Below are 17,365 nucleotides of genomic sequence, written 5' to 3' on the forward strand. Positions count from 1 at the left end.
CTTTTCTACCCATTTTATGCAGCAGTTGTTTTGCATAGAGAAACTCTGCTTACTCCTCAGTCTGTGTTGATGTCAGTGAAAAATGTTTGGAAAAACTCTCATCAACCTGGCTAAATCCTGCTGTGTGCTGACAGAGAGAGCATATCTTCTGGCATAGTGTGGTGTTGTTGTAGGTGGGATAATTGTGCTGGCAGAATAACTCCTCCTATTGGCATGTATTGTATTTCCAGCATAGGCACAGCATCAGATGTACTTTAAATGACTGGCATTCAGCTCTTTCTTGCTTTGTGCTTTCAAAGTAGTGTTTACACTATTTACAGTGCTAGTGGAGTCTGCCTGTAAATGCTGCTGGATCATTCCCCTTCTCCTATGCTGAATGGGCTCTGTCTTTTCAACCTGGTGGTTTTTATTTATTTATTTTCAGCTGGACTAAAATAATGTTTTCCATTATTTTTTTTTTCCCAAAGACACATCAGTAAGATTTAAATTTTCACCTAGTGTAGTCAGTCATAAGCAAAGATCTGTGACTAGTCCATTGTTTTTGCCTTCCTTTTATAATGTTCTCCCTTCATTTTACATTAAGTTCAGCTGTGAGATAAGTTTCATGGTACTTCTGCCATTTCCTGACGCCAATGGTTTTTCTGGAGGCAGTGAGTTTCCTGTCTGGAAGCTACAGGCAGTGTTTCTGGCAGGATGGAGTATTTTTGTTTCCCTGGCTAGACCTTTCCCTGTCTTTGTTTTTGTCTCTTTTCTCTCAGTTGTTGGGGTTTTTTTGGTGGGTTTTTTTTTTGTTTTTTTTTGGTTTTTTTTTTGTTTTTTTTTTTTTTTTTTTTTTTGTTTTTTGTTTTGTTTTTTGTTTTTTTTTTGTTAATCTTGGGCTGTATTTGATGTTGCAGCAGTTAATTTAGAACTATTATTGCAAAAAACTGACATGGTGATTTGAAGTATATCCATGCAGGATTTTTCAGTTAGTGTACTTGGCAGAATAAATTAATAGGTCAGGCTGCAGGAGAATTTGAATGTGTTTTGCTAGGTTTTGACCTAATCTCACGTCTTGAGTGAACAGGAGCTGTTGGTTAGGCTGGTGCAACTTTGTACCTGACCTGAGGGCAGTTTCACAAGTTGTGGCATTAGCCATAACAGAGTTCAGAAAACTCTGTCATAGTTTCTGTCTGTATCCCTGACTTGCTGCTGCTAGAATAGACAGGCATGAATTATTCACTCAGTCATCCAAGCTTTTCTGAAAGTTTTCTATTTAATTATATTTACCAAAAGTATTAATTCTCTGTAATGCGATATCCAAGAAGACCAAAGCAGGGCAGTTGTTCAGTTCTCAAGGACTAAGATACTGGCAAAGTAAGTTACTGTGAGTTGTCACTGTGACTTCAGAAACTGACCAAGTTCTTATCCCCGTGGTAAGGTCTTGTTAGTCAGCCTAACCTGATGTCTTACCTGGACAGCCTAACCTGGAAGAATTCAAAACTCTTACTAACTTTTTAGCAATTCTAAATACCTTTTAATTAGTTTACTTTAAAAGCTTTATGCAAAGTATATCTGTATATACGGGGGGGGGGGGGGGGGTTTTAAATGGTAAAATAGCACCAAATGTTTAATCAAGTAATCCATTAATAGCTCCCAGGATTTCTTAGTTGGAGGCAAAGCTATTTCAAGATTGTGGGGGAGGAGGATACTGGTGTTTGTGAATTGTTTTTCTATATTTTTTCTTTGTCTCCCTTGCCTCCAAAATAGAGGTTGATTATGCCAGAGATAAAACAGAGCTGGGAGATGCTGCCAGTCAGACAGTCAATAATATCTTCCCTCAGTGCAGGACAGAAACTCTGGCTCTTGCTGAATTTAAAAATCATTAGGAGCCAGGAGCTGCAATCTGTAACCTCTTATATATCCCCTCAAGCTGCTGTCTCTGGTATGCTGTTCAAATTCTGTTTGTGTGCTCTGTCTGGTACTCCTGTTCATGGTTCCAGAACTGCAATATTTGTCCCATCTCATTTCTTGCTATGCTTTATTTCGTTTGTTTTTGTAGTGGAGCAAACTTGTAAGCCTGCTTGAAAACAAAAGCTTGTCAGAATTCAGTATGTAGCCATAACTGTTTGACCAGGCAAAATTACAGGCCTGAAATTAAATCTGCTTATTCTGGAAATCTGTTGGTATTGGTCATTTTCATTTTGGAACATTTTCTGTAGGAATGATCTCAGCATTTGAGAGTGTTGCAATGTTTTCCACTTGCAGGGATGGTGACACTGCAGGAAACAAAAACTGTCTTTTGTTATTTCACTGGTGTATGTCTTTAATTATTTTGCAATGTATAGTGTAGAATAAAAAAGCAACTGCAGGAATGAAAGTATTAATAGAGATAGATTAAACCTCTTTTTTTGGCACATAGTAGACGCAGCTTGTGCAGTTTTTAAATCTCTTAGTGTTCCACTTTTCAGACTAGCTAGTAAAATATTTTAGAATAATAGTTATTTCTATGTGTCTGTATCTATATATAGATATATAAATCTCTCCACAACATTCAGAAGTGAACATACATGCCCATCATTGCGCTGAGAGAACACATTCAGTTACTTTTGCAAGAAAAGCATAGTGTGAGGATTCTAATGATTAAAGGATTAAAGTAGTTAAACATTTTGGTGATTTTTGTTTTGCTTCCTTCTTGGTTTTGTTGTGTTTTTTTCCCTTCAGTGTTTCCAAGCCTTTGGTTTCCTCTTGGCAGAGTTTGGTGTACATTTGTTTGCAGAAGGCACCACAGTGCACAGGAGAAGCTTTTGACACGCAAGCGAATGCGTGGTTGAACTAAGATTGCTCTGCTGAGTTAGATAAGGGAAAATTGCAAATAGTCTTACTGGCAACAGACACAGGCCTGCAGATACACAAATAGAAAGCATCTCTCCACTGATTTCTTAGCTTTGGTTGACCACTGCACACAACATACCCAGATTTAATGCTGCTGACTTGGAAAATAAATGTTTTTAGAATTTAAGGAATTCTTTCCCTTTTGCCACCAGACCGAGGGAGGCACTTTGGGTGTACTCTCTTCTTTACAGGCATTATCTGCAAGAGGAACAGCTTTGCCAATCATTTGTTCAGAGACTTTCAGAATGAGCTGAGCAGCTTGCGAGACTTCCTTTCCTAATAGCAGCTGTCATGGACACATGATACAGGATGTATTGCTCATAAATTTCTAAGGAAGAAGCATAACTTTTTTTTTTTTAATAAGCTGTTGAAGATTTTTCTAGCTGTCAGGGTTAGTTTGTCATGTGCTACATACCATTGTGAATTTTAAAACAGAACATTGTATATCAGTTCACTTTTGACAGTTCTGTAGGCTTCTCTGTATTGTAAATACTGTCAATCTTTTGATTTTCATACCCGGTCAGTCTGACTCTCTCAGTCCTTGAGCCCGAGTGGGTTCATAGTCAGTCTGTTTGTGTCATTGTTTTACAAACAATATTGCTTTGTTCTGTAAGGGAAAATAGAATTTCCAGATAATTGACACAGGACCTTAAGGAAAAATAAAGTGCAGTCAGAACAAACTGAGACATGGTAACAGTGCAGTAGAGATAATTTAATCTCTGCCTCACAAATGCTTTTCTCTTAATTTTGTATAATAGTATCCATGAATATCAGGGGTTTTTAATAACATTGAATTGAGGAATTATGTGGGCTGAAAGGGGCGTTAAAGATAATCTAGTTCCCGCCCCTCTGCCCTGCATGGGCAGGGATAGCGCCCACTAGATGAGGCTGATCAGGGTTCTGTCCAGCCTGGCCTAGAACAGGTTGTGGGGCATCCATAGCTTCTCTGGGCAACCTGTGCCAGTGCCTCACTATGCTCTGAGGAAAGAATTTCTTCCTAACATCTAACCTAAATCTCCCCATAAGAAGTCAGGTGAGACTAATTATTAGAAGACTTTCTCTAAAATAGCTGACTGCATTGTAGCAACTTCCATATGTTAAAGCAACTCTTGTTGCTTCTGAAAGACCCCTTGTACCTCACTTAGCACTTGTCTAATGGTCTGCATGTGCCAAGTTGGCTTATTCCAGAGGGTTTGACTTCTTCTCAAGTTAGGGGTAAGGGCCCTACCCTGTTCTGCTTACCATGCTGATGTGGGCATGTCCCAGATTGTGTCAGCACCTTCACTGAGCCCACTGTGAGCTCCAAATAGTGAGTGAGTGCTTGGTATGGTACTTGCTGGGAACTCTGCTCCCAGTCTTTTGGATTTACAGAAGTTAAATAAGTGATATTATGACACTGCAGCTGTTTTTCTGTCCTTGAAAGATGATATGTGAAGTTTAAGTCCTGGCATGGCAAATTTCTAAAGGTTTTGAAAAACTTGAGTTAGTTGTGGATTTGGGAATTCTGTTTTTGGAATAATGGTCTCTGCAGCTATCAGTTATAAGCAGCTATCCATTGTAAGCATAAAGAAATGAGATGTAATTAACTAAATGATCATGTGATTTTCACTCTGGAAAGGATTTACTACTAGTAGGAGCAACTCCAGTAACTTTTGTAATAAATATTCTTCATGCTATAAGAAAAGCATTCACGTACATAGCTCTTAGAACAAAGCAGGATAAAAAGTAAAAGATACCTTCCTGTGAAAGTGTCTGAATAGTAAGACTTCCATAACATGTAAATTACCATATTGGCACTCTTTTTTGAAGGAGTAAAGTCCTAATGAAGTAAAATTTACATGAGCATGTATTTAAAGTAGTTTTACACAGTTCAGTTTGATTTAAATGAATTATTTAAGAGGCTTTGACGACTGTTTTTTGCATCCTGTATGTCATACTGTAACAAATCACTGCAAATGTTTAATAAGTATCTGTATGTTTGAGTTTGTGTTAAATGCTTGCAATATCTTCTGATACAAATTTGTTAACTTTCTTTTGAAGAATTAACTGTTCAATTTAGTCCAAATACTATCAAGCCTTTCTTTCACCTTTTATTAGAAATCAAAGTCAGAAGACAATAAAAAATGCCACACAAATTAAGTTGAAGTATCTTTACAGTCTTTGAAACTCCACATGGAAAATGTTGCTATTCTTTTTCTTAGAATATGAAGGGAAATATACTGAAGGAGTCATAAAGCTATTCTGCTAATTGTTGCAGTAAAGCATGTCACCTGCACAATATGCATTTGCCTAATACAGTGCGCTGCATTGTGTTACCATTAAAGGATTTATTTTTCATCTTAGTGCATAAGGTTCTGCCAGCACCTTTGTTGTTTCAACATAATTTCCATCTGTTTTCTTCCAAGTTGCAAAGTGTTGGTTCTGCTTGTACTAAATAATCTGTAATAAAAGTAACAGTCCTAACATGCCCTGACACCATGTGCATTGACATGACTATGGTGAGATGTTTTTCATGGGACAGAGTGTTTCAGAAGCACATAGATGTCAAAATTTAACCTTGTCTAAGATGTTAAACTTTTCCAGGCTGTTCATCACTCTTTTAACTCAGTAATGCCAGATGTATACTTGAACCTGAGGCATGTGTAAAGTGAGTAGGGATATACTCTTTTAGAAATCTTCAGGCAAAAGTGTTTGTATTTTCTCCCCAGTTTAAACACTGCTGTGGAATGAGCTGACATTTAAAGGATGGCCATTGAAATCAGGTACTTGTTTACCGTTTTAAAATCCTGTGTGTTGGTATTTAATTGAGTAGTTTCAGCTCTTCCATATTTTTGTTTCACGTTTTATTCCTCTATGTTTATAGTTCTTAGACAATGGATTAAATGAAAAGGAAAACTTGTTTTTTGATGCCTCTTTTAGATGATTACTGATGTCTCTATGTTAACAACATCGCAGCTTAGAAATTTTAGAATTCTATGTGATTGGTAGGAGATGCTTATTGGAAGAGGGAAGCAGGAATTCTCTGTGATGGTGACTGAAATTCAAGCTCTGAAGGTCTGTTTGTTTTTTTGGTCTTTTGTTTTACATCTCTGTTTAAGCTGGATCAGTCCATTTCAGAAAGCAGCTAGAGAGCACAGATGTTGGGAATTGTAGATGTCAGAAAGGAAGCCATTAGGAGTCAGTTTAATCAAGAAGCAGCTTTCAGTATGCTGACAGAGTTGGAGGAGCAAATGCCTAAGATGAAGAGAGTTTGTTTGGAACAGAAGTCTAGATGTACTATTTAAGCATCAATTACATGAGGGAATATTTAAGGTGTTTAGGGAGGCTGTAGTTACATCTATGTTTATGGTGGGTTCTCTGCTTTCCGAGCTGATGTTTAAGCCTGCCTTTGTTTTGCAAACGTGTGAAGCTGTTTGCCCTGATGGCAGACTTTTTGCCCCAGACTGGGCATGTAATGGAAGAGTAGGCAGCATGCTGAGCTTGTGCTCTGGTGTGTTTGGAGGACAGTTAGCAGCATGAGGGAACTGATCTCCCCCAGCAGCTGGGCTTATGGGGGTAGGCATTTGTCACTCTTTTCTTGCAAAATCAGCAGAGTTATTCTCAGCTGCACTTAGGGCATTTCCAAAGTGTTTTGAAATTGGTGAGAAAAGCAAAGATTGTGCCATGGAGAGCCATATGAGAAGATACTCATCACCCCAGTCATCTCTTCAGTTGAAATCTTCTCCCTTGGCAAGATTATTCCCTTCCTTTCCCTCTGCCTCCATTATAAGGTCACCAATAGCATTTACTTAAAGGAACATGGTCAAAAAGAACTATTGAAGGCATTTAGCTGGATGCTTATTAGGTTTCCCTAGCAAATAGTTCAGGCAGGGTTGCACAAGGAACAGATACCAGCTTAATACTGAATTTCAGGTAGTTGCAACTCTAAATGTCCTTTATGCATCTTCAGATGACAAGGTGTGTTTGTGCTGTGGCAACTGGTGTTTTGTGGTAAGGCTGTGGCACGAGCAGAATGCAAAGCACGGCTGGAATTGGGATTTGTGGTAGGGCTTTGGGCATGGCGGGGAGCCAGAAATACGGTTTTTCTGTAGTCAGTAAGTGCTTTTGAGGAAATGTTTAAAACAGTGGTGAACTTTAAAATTTTAGGATTTGCACTCTCTCTTTTTTCTGTCCATTTGCTGTTGCCCATGTTAGTTTCTTGTGTGTGTTGACAGAGTTCATACTGGTCAGTGAGAGTAATGCAAAACTTGCAATGTATGTTGCCTGAAAATCAGATTGTTTATTACTACCATAGTTTGTGGGTCTCAGCTCATTTCAAGTAGTTGGATTTCCGAGCTTCAGTTTGCACACAGTGTATCCCCTTTATGTGAACTCGTTGTTACTGGAATAATGTGGGCATTGTGTTCTCTGGCTGTACAAAATCAAGTATTTTTTACTTATTTTGTCAGCAGAAACATGCAGATGCTGTGTTGGGTTGGGCAACATGAGAATTGGCCAGTGCTCCAGATTGCGCTAGTAAAGCTTTTATGGTTTTGTGCAGCTCTGATCATTATTAGCATTGTAACATTTGTCTTCATTTTTTCCTCTAATAAATCATCTGCTGAATCTTTTCACTTCAGCAAAGTCATCTTTGAACGTCACTAGAATGTCAGTCCAAAATTACTATATAAGGAAGAGCTTGGCTTTTGAAACTAGTTCTGTGCGTTTAAATCTAAAGAGCATAATTGATGATTGTCTGAAATAACTGGCAACTTTTCTTTTCAAAAGTCCTGTCAAAGTTTAACTATTTTCCTTAGAAGAGCAATCTGCTCTTTTAGAGAGACTGCTTATCAGATCCCATTATGCAGAGAGAACTATGAGATGTACTGGTCTCTTTTTTTAACATCATGGGAGAATCTTTGTTTATTTAAAAAGAAAAAAAGTACAACTGGTTCATCACCAGAACTGCTATTTCTTGATTTTGTACATCTGTTGGAACTGGCAGAAATGCTGTAATAACACATTCTTTCCTCTCCAGAGAAAGGGAGGAGGGGAAGGTTTGTAGTCATACACTTGGCTGTGTTACTGTGTTTACTTCCTACCTTTTTCTGTTTTATTTTAAAAAACAAACAAAACCACAACCCCTCCAAAAAAAAAACAAAGAGCAGCAGACTTTTTGCCTGAAATTAATGCTTTGCTTGCTGTTCATTTTGTTCATGAACTCTCCTGATTTAGGAGGTTGGCACTTTCTGCTGCCCTCGTGGTGTCTGTGTGAACATACCAATGTTAGTAATTATCCAATTATAAAAATGCTTTTAAGGTTATTCTTGCACTTCTGAACATACAAATTTAATTGTCAGCAATGGACTGTATCTGTAGTACATTTCAGACATGGTCTGTCAGTTGTGTCTGTCTATGATATAACATAATACCAAGATCCTGGAGAGAAGGACATCTTCTGTGAAAATTATGGAGTAGTTTTTTTTCAGTTTCACATTTTTTAATTTTTTTAGATCAGGGAATGTTTTAGTTCATTTAATGAGAAACAGCAGCTGCAAAATTATTAAATTTGTTTTGGGAACAGGAGCAGGTAAAGCATCCAAGATGGGTTTTTTTAACTAAAAACGTTCCCTTAGGAGGGAAGGAAGAGTATGTTATGTTCTTGAAGTATTTATACTCTTTTAGACTCAGAGTAAGCTAAGATTTTTTTTTATATGTTCACAGCAAGATTTTCCTTTATTAGGAAAAAAAGAAGAAAGACGAAAGCAGTAATAATTCAGCATTTGAAAAATAGAATATGGTGGCTTTTTAATTCTAAAAGGACTCTAGGGGCTCAGAATGTAAGACCTCTTTTTATCAAAACCAGGAGAAGTACATATTTTTTGGTAGGGGTTTTTGTGGGGGGGTTGAGGTTTTTCCCCTTTTTTCTCTTGTCTTTAGTGTTCCCCCTTGAGGCAGGTGGTATCCGTGCGGAGTACTGCCATCCCGCCTGCTAGTGGATACTGACTGGTGTAGTCGTGGCTCCCGGCTGGTGCAGACCCGGCAGCTGCCTGTGGCTGTGTGCAGAGGGCCCAGCCCCGGCTCTGCTGAGAGGGACAGCCTGGGGGCTATTTCTGTGTTTCCTCTTTGGAGAGGGATTCCTGTTTCCGCTGCTGCTGAGCCGTCCCCTGAAACTTCCCTAGTCTTGACCCAAGCAGCTCAGCGATCCCTTCCGGAGGCTGCAGCACGTGTTTGGATTTGTGCCGGTCTCTAAGGGCTGTGCAGACTGCTTAGCTCTTATAAACATAGGCATTCATCTCTACATTTCTTTGTTCCTACCTTTGGACTTAGTTTTAGTATCCAGTTTCTGATTTTATCTTTTGGTAAGGTCATAGAAACCCATTTACACCTCTTTGTGGGGTTGGTAAACACTGAGGAAAGAAAGGATGGCAGTAGTTTTGCAGGGCAGTAGCTTTGCATGAACATTTGCAACACTGGTGCAAATGTCTTTCATTCTTCTGTTATTGATGCAGTTCACCAAAAGTTTAAAAAATTCCTCTTGTACAGTCAAGCTTCCAAGAAGTGGGAATAGTTGCACGTTTGGGGAGAGCTTAGTGGTTTTGGTTGGAGATGATCTGCTGCTTTTTCCTCTGTCAGAGGAAAATAGGAAGAGTTCCTTCTTTCTCTCTCTTCTCACTGTGCAGTCATTTAGGCATCAGAGAACAGAAGGAAATCCTTGGTGTCATCTTATACATAGGTAATAACTGAAGCTCGGTGTGTGATGGGAATCTGGTTTGGGGGCTTTTTTTTTTCCTTACAGAAATACATCTGATAAAAAATTCAAATGTTGTCACCTTAACTGTAGTCTTTGCTGTGCCCTTCAGCTTCTATATAATCAAGCAGTGTTGGCTGTCACTCTGCAGCTCTGCTCCCTGAAATATTCAGATGCCTTATGCTATAAATATGCATACTTCTCTGAGAACCCTCAGATTTTGAGAATATCTTGAGTTGTTTAGTCACAGTGATTTAATTTCTGCTGTCAGTCTAAATGGTTCAAAAAACACTGAGGAATCTTTCCTTTAATTAACTATATTGTATTTGTACTTGACCTCATCACATGTGCAGAAAATGTAAGGTAGAGAAAACAGAAGTTTCCAATGCTGTAAGCCTGTTGCTAAGCTTTATAGAAGAACTTGCATATTTACTTAATTGTCACCTTGGGTTTTGGTAATTTGTACACATGCATAGATACAGCGCACACCCTGCTTCCCTTGGGAGAGCAGGGGAGTGTAGATACCTTTCTCTGCACTGATTAAGTGTAACAAAGATAGTCCTTGACCAGAAGGAAATTTCAGGCTTGTTAAGATAAGAAGGATGTAAAGGCTAGAAAAAGCTGACAGGAAGAGGTCTTGGGTCAGATGGTGAGGAAAAGAAGGTAGCAATAGGAATAACAGGTCACTAGAGTGCTGTGACCTTTCAGAACCACTAGTGATTGTTGTGATTCTAATCCTGTTTTTTTTTATCTCTCCTCCTAATACAGGGAATTCTTCTGAAGGATTTGCTGGAAGCAGATACGTGTGAATTTTCTGCATGAAGACTCTCAAACTGGATTACATAATAATATGGCTGTATCCTCTGCCTCCATTTGATCCTTAAAAATGATTAGGATTGTATATGAACTTTAACCCCTTTCTGATGAGTGACCTAGACATGAGTTTACATCGGCAGATGGGCTCTGATCGGGACCTCCAGTCTTCTGCTTCCTCTGTGAGCTTGCCATCAGTTAAAAAGGCACCAAAGAAAAGAAGAATTTCATTGGGCTCACTTTTTCGGAGAAAAAAAGACACGAAACGCAAGTCTAGGGATTTAAATGGAGGTGTTGATGGAATTGCAAGTATTGAAAGTATTCATTCAGAAATGTGTACAGACAAGAACTCTATTTTCTCCACATGTACCTCTTCTGATAACGGAACAACCTCTAGCAGCAAACCAAGCGGAGACTTCATGGAGTGCCCCTTGTGCCTTTTGCGGCACTCCAAGGACAGGTTCCCGGAGATAATGACTTGTCACCATAGGTCTTGTGTGGATTGCTTGCGTCAGTACCTGCGCATTGAGATCTCGGAGAGCAGAGTTAATATTAGCTGCCCAGAATGCTCAGAACGCTTTAATCCTCATGATATTCGTTTGATATTAAATGATGACATCTTGATGGAAAAATATGAAGAGTTTATGCTTAGGCGATGGCTGGTTGCGGATCCTGACTGTAGGTGGTGCCCAGCTCCAGATTGCGGGTATGTATTTTTCCTACATTTGCAAAAAAGTCACAGTGTAAGTACATAATTTTCATAGCATTATGATTTTTGAAAAGTCACTCACTTTACTTAGGCTGTTGTTACTGTTGTATGAATAGGTAGCAGGTAGAATTCTCTTTAATAAGAAAAAAGACAAGAAATCAAAACAAAATCAGTTGAAAACAACAATAAGAACCTCTCCGAGCCACAACCACCTTCCCAAATAAAATGCTTTCTTGAGTAGGTTTTCCTTTTTTTTTTTGGCACAGAGGGAGTTTCAGCAATGTCAAGCAACTTTTATTGGTAGATGCCTGCCTTTATTTACAGCAAGCAAAAGAAATTTAGATGTTGCACTGCCAAGGAAATGATACAAAGCTCAAACTGAAGAGAATTGAAAAATTGGTGACTGTAATTTAACTTAATTTGTTAAAGCGCTGTGGGTAATTTGGCTTTTTAACTGTGAAAAATGATTTAAGCTTTCCTTTGAATTTAAAGGCCTCTCTTGCTTCTTCCATCTTGTGGCTGATATCTTCCATCTTGTGGCTGATTGAGACAGCACTTATTGCCTGTCAGCAGGATTCTGATGTAAGACAATCAGCTTGTTCCTGCTTATTATCTGTTTTAACTTTGCTTTAATACTTTAAACAGTTCTGAAATCATGCTGAATTCTAAGTAGGCTGAATACTACTGAGCAGCAGCTCATCATGCTTTTGTGCTGCTGGTGTCTCAAAATGCCGTTCTTCAGCAAGCTGCTTTTTAGAGATTGTTTGTGTTATCATACTGCTTAAGGATTTTAGGCATTACTGCAGTCCAGATGTGCAGTGCACACTAAAAACTCAGAGGCTGACAGCTCTGTTTCAACGGCTCACAGATGAGCAATAAGAAGAATGAAGATGAGGAAGAATGTTGCAAGAGAACAAGCAAGATAGGACTGACTGTTAGGTAGATTAAATACTCCAATATTAATAACCAGGTGCTTAACGTTTAGGACTTATTTAAAATACAATTTTGCTTTCATACTTTAAAAGAAACAGACTTTGCTAGCGCAAGTCAAAAGCAGGGACTGGAAAGTTGATAGTTTCATATCTGGTCCAAAGTGGATGGCATTGCTGTGGCATAGTTTGAGGACAGAAGGAAAAATAACTTGAGAGATGTTTTGGTTGCATGAGCTTGTAACAAAGTCATATGGACAAAGCCAGTACAGTTTACTCTTAATATTTTGATACTGAAAAATTAAACAACCACTGGAAGGTATTATTTGATATTCAGAAGTATGCTTTGCCCTGAGTTTTTGTGGTATAAGCAATTATTATTCAAGCTGAGGAGAAGCATTTAAGACCTGTTAAAATATTTTCTATTATACCATGTTTGTGGTTAAGATACTTTTTTTAGTATTTAATTAAGTAGACTAAGGCAGGTTTGTTTAACCTGTTTTGGTTTTTGTGCATCCATTTTCTTATCTGTTTTAAAAAAAGCAAAATTCTAAGTATCTTTAAGTGGTCAGAGCTGTGATGATAATTGCTATGGATAATACCATCATAAAAATAAAAAGTGGATGTTTAGAGCAAAGTTAAAGTTCCATGCAGTCATGTGGGACCACAGCAATGCATTAGTGTGCAGCAAGTATTTAAATCATTGCTCCAGAACTGCTTGTTGCATGTTCCATACTCTGGGATGGGAGTCCTGTGAAACATACAGTATATTGCCAGGCAGATAAACTCTGACAATGTCTGTGTGAAGGGAACAAACTTGTACTGCACAGGCAACCTTATGTTGTGCTTTTGGTACCATGATTTTTCCTTATACTTGGAGTGGCAGGGAAATGCTTCACAGTGGTAGATGAGTTCTGCTTTTAATGCACAGATAGTGCCTCCTCACTGAATTCTCATTACTATAAGTTTAAAGTGGAATAAAGTTGGCTGCTTGGGTACTTCTCAGGGGGATCACTAATTTTGGTTGTCATCCTAAACAAACAAGGGCTCCTGCAACCATGTTTTGTCTTCTTCCTATCCTTCTCCTGATTGTTTTGAAACCTTCAGAACCTTTAGATCTGTTGGGCAGCAGGGATTGAGAATTCAGCAGAAGTTAATCTAAGTACTTAGGGGAAAGGGCATACATACTACTTGTACAACAGACAGACCATCAATAGTGCCTCCAGCAAGAGTAGTACCTGTGTATGAGTCCTCCAGTTAAAATTTAAATTTGGCTTTCAGGCAGCCACCACAGCACTGTCTGACAAGTGTGTATGTACCCAGCTGAGGGAAAGCACACAGAGGGAGGTAGGAAGGAGAAGTGGGGTGGGAGTGGTGTGGAAAGTAATAATGGGGATTTGATGTTGTGGTGGAGCTTAGCAGGAGGATGAAGGAACTGTACAGGTGTAAGGTTTAAGGAAGCAAACTCTACTCAGACTTCCACAGAAGAGCCTTTGCTAACAAAGGCTGTTCAGGGTTGATGCAAGACATTCAGTGCGCACAAACTGCAGATCAGCAGACATTTCCTTTAATAATTACTTGGTGCAACAGTAGTCACAGTTTCTAATTGCTTTGGCAGCTAATCCACTTGTACAATATGCAGTTAAAGCTGGGGTTTATTTCTTTTTCTGAACAGGTTTTGAAGTGCCATACTGGCAGAATGCATTAGAGTTATGACCTTTTAGCATGGATCAAATATTTCATGAAGGAAATGGATGGCATGCATTTACTAAATGTGCAATTAATCCCAAAGTAGGAGAGGTGCAGTAACTTCAGAGGGTAGCATAATTTCCTGAAGTTGACTTGAAGATTGGAAACAAGTACTGTAATAAATAGGAAATAGGTGTGAAATTGAGCATTTTAGTAGGAAAAAATTACTGTAGAAATAGGTAAAAAATGGATGGTGCACAACAGTGCTTCAGCTCTTCTCAGTGTTGATCAAATGTCCCATGTAGTATTGTTTCAGGGTTTGGGCATCACACTAAGTCAAAAATCTGGACCAGATAAAGAGCAAATCATTATAAAATGTTCGATCCCTGAAATGAAAAAATTGAGGGAAACTAGATCAGTCTGTTAAAACATAGGAGTTTTTTTATAGCATTGGTCTCCTGGGTTCTAAGGAAACAAGTTAATGGTTAAGAACTAAATAATTCTTTTTCCTCTCTGTTCCAAATCCGATTGAGTAAAAACAAGTCCTAGGGTCAGCAAAACTTGAACCAAACAGATCTTGAAACAAAATTATCTACAGTACCAAATGTATTGCTCTTACTTCTATCCCAGTGGAGAACTTTTATCCTTCCCATAGGAGAGCTGCAGATGAGTTTGGAGGAGAGGCTCTGCTGCAGCAGCTCTGCCTGGATGGGCTGAGGGGTTTCCTGGGCTGCTTCACCCACAGCTTCTGTTGCAAGCTCAAATGCGTCCTGATCATGTTGTTACCCGAAGCACTGTGAAAGTCTGGACCAGCTGTAACCTACCAGCAGTGGCTTGATGGGAGACACTGTCATAGGTGATCTTTCCCTGAGGAAGGAGCACTGGTACAGAACCTCATGAGCCTTCTCCTAGAACAATATCTTTGTAGTCTGTTTTTCATACCAGTTCTCCAGTGTAATTTTAACAGGCATCACTGAATCAGTATTCCAGATGAGTTCTGTCTTTTCCTCTGTTTGAATTATTTAATGGTTTTGCTCTGAGATTGTATTGCTGACATCATTAGAAGAGAGCAGCAATGCCTAAATGTTCATGCCTTTATCAGGCAAAAAGCAGATCATGCAAACAAGTACAGATTCTTCTTCCATCTTTTCACTGTGCAGCCTGCAATTAATGGCTCACTGCCTCTGGTTTTTGTTTTACTGGGTATTACTTTGAGTTTGGTTGATTGTCCCTACTCTCACCCTAAACAAGAACTTTAGGCCTTCACATCTCCTTTAAAAAGAATGCAAATGTTAAAATTAAACTTGTAACCCTGTACAGTTGGAACTGAGATTTTCTCTGGTCTAAAAAGTTACTTTCTAAAGGTTTGCCGAATTCATCAGTACCAGTTAGGGAGTGCTTTCAGGGATGTGCCCATGCTTTATTAGTGATAGAAAGGTGGCAGGATATAAATTGGTACTTGATTCTGTGTCTTAGACTTGAGATTTTTTTGGTCTAAGATTAGCAAGCCTTGAATGTATCCCTGTATGTTGAAAGAAGTGTTTGGATCAGAGTCTCTTTGTGTACATGCAAAGCAATTATCTCTTCAGTTTGCAGAAAGTGAGGAAAATGAAGCTGATTAGCTTGGCAGCAATATAGAAGAGTCTAGCAATTTTTGAAATAAATCTCTACTTGGAAAGCAGGAAATATTTGTAAACAGACAAGCATGTATCTCATTTGTAACTGCATCATCTGTAAGTGTTGAAAGGCCTATTTGTTTGCAAGATTTCCTAGGGAGGAACATCAAATATGCTGTTTTAAAACAATAATGGAAGGGACAGGATTTGCATTAACTTTGCAGAGTTTCAGATCTAGCTACTTAAATAAAAATAGCTAAATTTTAAGTTAGGCTGGTAAGTGTGAATATTTTAAAAGTATCATTACTAATAAAGAATATTTTGAGTTAACGTATGCAACTGCTATAAAATGGACAGGGGGTAAAAATAAACAGTCTTTAAAAATAAAATTACCTTAATTTGAACAGACAGAAACTGAAGTCTTGTTGCATTTATAAGTCTGTTGAAGTCTACTCAGGGACCCTGTTTATGTGAATAAAAGCATACATCTGTTTTAAATGTTCATACCAGTGGACTTAGTATTATATATTTAAAAGAAAGCTATTACATAAAATTATTGAAAAAAGCTACAATGGGTATGAATTATAAAACATATATACATATGTTTGTATTTACTGTTAATGTGAACACATTGTGTTTTTACCCTGTGAACTTTGAAATGCAGGTCTAATGAAGGAACAGTTTTGTTACTTCAGCTCTCATTGTACAGAACTGTTCATGTAGTGTCTGATTACAAAGTAGCGTGACACAGTTCTGTAAGTCTCAACATTCTCGGAGGTTTTTTGCTCTGTAGTATTGTCAAAGTGGCATTGAGGCCCAATCTCTTACCAATTTTTACATTTGCATTTGAAATGTATTTTTAAATGCCTTAATTATTGAGAAACAAAATCCTATTTATAAAATACTTGGTTCATTGTTTAGACATTTTAAAATACAGAGAGTTAACAAACATCTGTTTAAAGTAAGTAGTAGTATTCATGATAAAAGGCAATTAGTAAAATCCTAAAATGTCTTGCAGTGTCAAACCAGTTGTTGTTACAGGTGTAAGTTACACTGCAATGGACAGGGTCGATCTAAGACATGCCCAGAGTGACTGGGACACTTCTGAACCTATAACTTTCCCTAATTGATTAAACACCTTATTTGGGTTTATTGTCCCACTCTTCTAAACTGTGGTTTCTTGGTGGCTGTAAACCTTACAGTGTTGCATTCAGCTTTAAATACAGTATATTTGAATACTGCATGGAGTAAAGGTGAGTGAGTGTTGCAGTGATTATAGTATTTGTGTACAAATACTATATTGTGTACTTAATCCAATGCAATGGCAATAGAGCTGTGGAAAGATGAGTTTAGGAGCTGGTGCTGGCTGCCTCCTGAAGGAAATGGTCAGTTTCTGATGTGCACTGCCTTTGTACCTGCTCCAGCCGCCCTGACAGCTGCATAGTCAGCTTTGTTCTATACTTAGAGCTGGTTTTGTGAGCAGAATTCTCTCTGTTGTTAAAGGTACGCAGTGATCGCGTTCGGATGTGCCAGCTGCCCCAAGCTGACGTGCGGGCGCGAGGGCTGCGGGACGGAGTTCTGCTACCACTGCAAGCAGATCTGGCATCCCAACCAGACCTGCGATGCTGCGCGCCAGGAGAGAGCCCAGAGCCTGCGCCTGAGAACCATTCGTTCCTCATCTATCAGTTACAGCCAGGAGTCTGGAGCAGCAGGTAGTTATGACTGGGGTGCTGTGGCTGTAAAACATCTCTTCTGGACATTTGCACAATTAGCCCTAGATAAGGAAAGAATGGAATAGTGACATGGTAGATAGATACTAGATGCTTTGTTTTTCAGAAACATAAAATAATAATTCTGAATTTGGATTAAAATTTTAAGTGTTATGCTTTGAAGTACTCTGTGACCAGAACATCTGACTTAAGTCTTAAAAGCTTGTCACCATTTAAAGTTCTTTGTAGTTGAAAAATGGGAAATCAAACTTGCTGCAAGGCAGCCTACTTTTGCA

At 38.6% G+C, this 17,365-nt stretch overlaps 1 protein-coding gene across 4 annotated transcripts in view; it reads left to right on the top strand.

Annotated features, from left to right (window-relative positions):
* Positions 1-17,365, top strand: part of RNF19A (ring finger protein 19A, RBR E3 ubiquitin protein ligase) — a 57,383-nt gene that overhangs the window by 25,706 nt on the left and 14,312 nt on the right. For all 4 annotated transcript variants that reach the window (XM_058801189.1, XM_058801198.1, XM_058801206.1 and 1 more), the window contains 2 exons: positions 10,373-11,123; positions 16,864-17,072. In XM_058801189.1, the coding sequence (XP_058657172.1) occupies positions 10,507-11,123; positions 16,864-17,072 (826 nt within the window). In that variant the 5' untranslated portion in view covers positions 10,373-10,506. The remainder of the gene's footprint in view (positions 1-10,372; positions 11,124-16,863; positions 17,073-17,365) is intronic.

The sequence above is a fragment of the Ammospiza caudacuta genome, chromosome 1 (assembly GCF_027887145.1).
Source record: "Ammospiza caudacuta isolate bAmmCau1 chromosome 1, bAmmCau1.pri, whole genome shotgun sequence".
NCBI lineage: Eukaryota > Metazoa > Chordata > Aves > Passeriformes > Passerellidae > Ammospiza > Ammospiza caudacuta.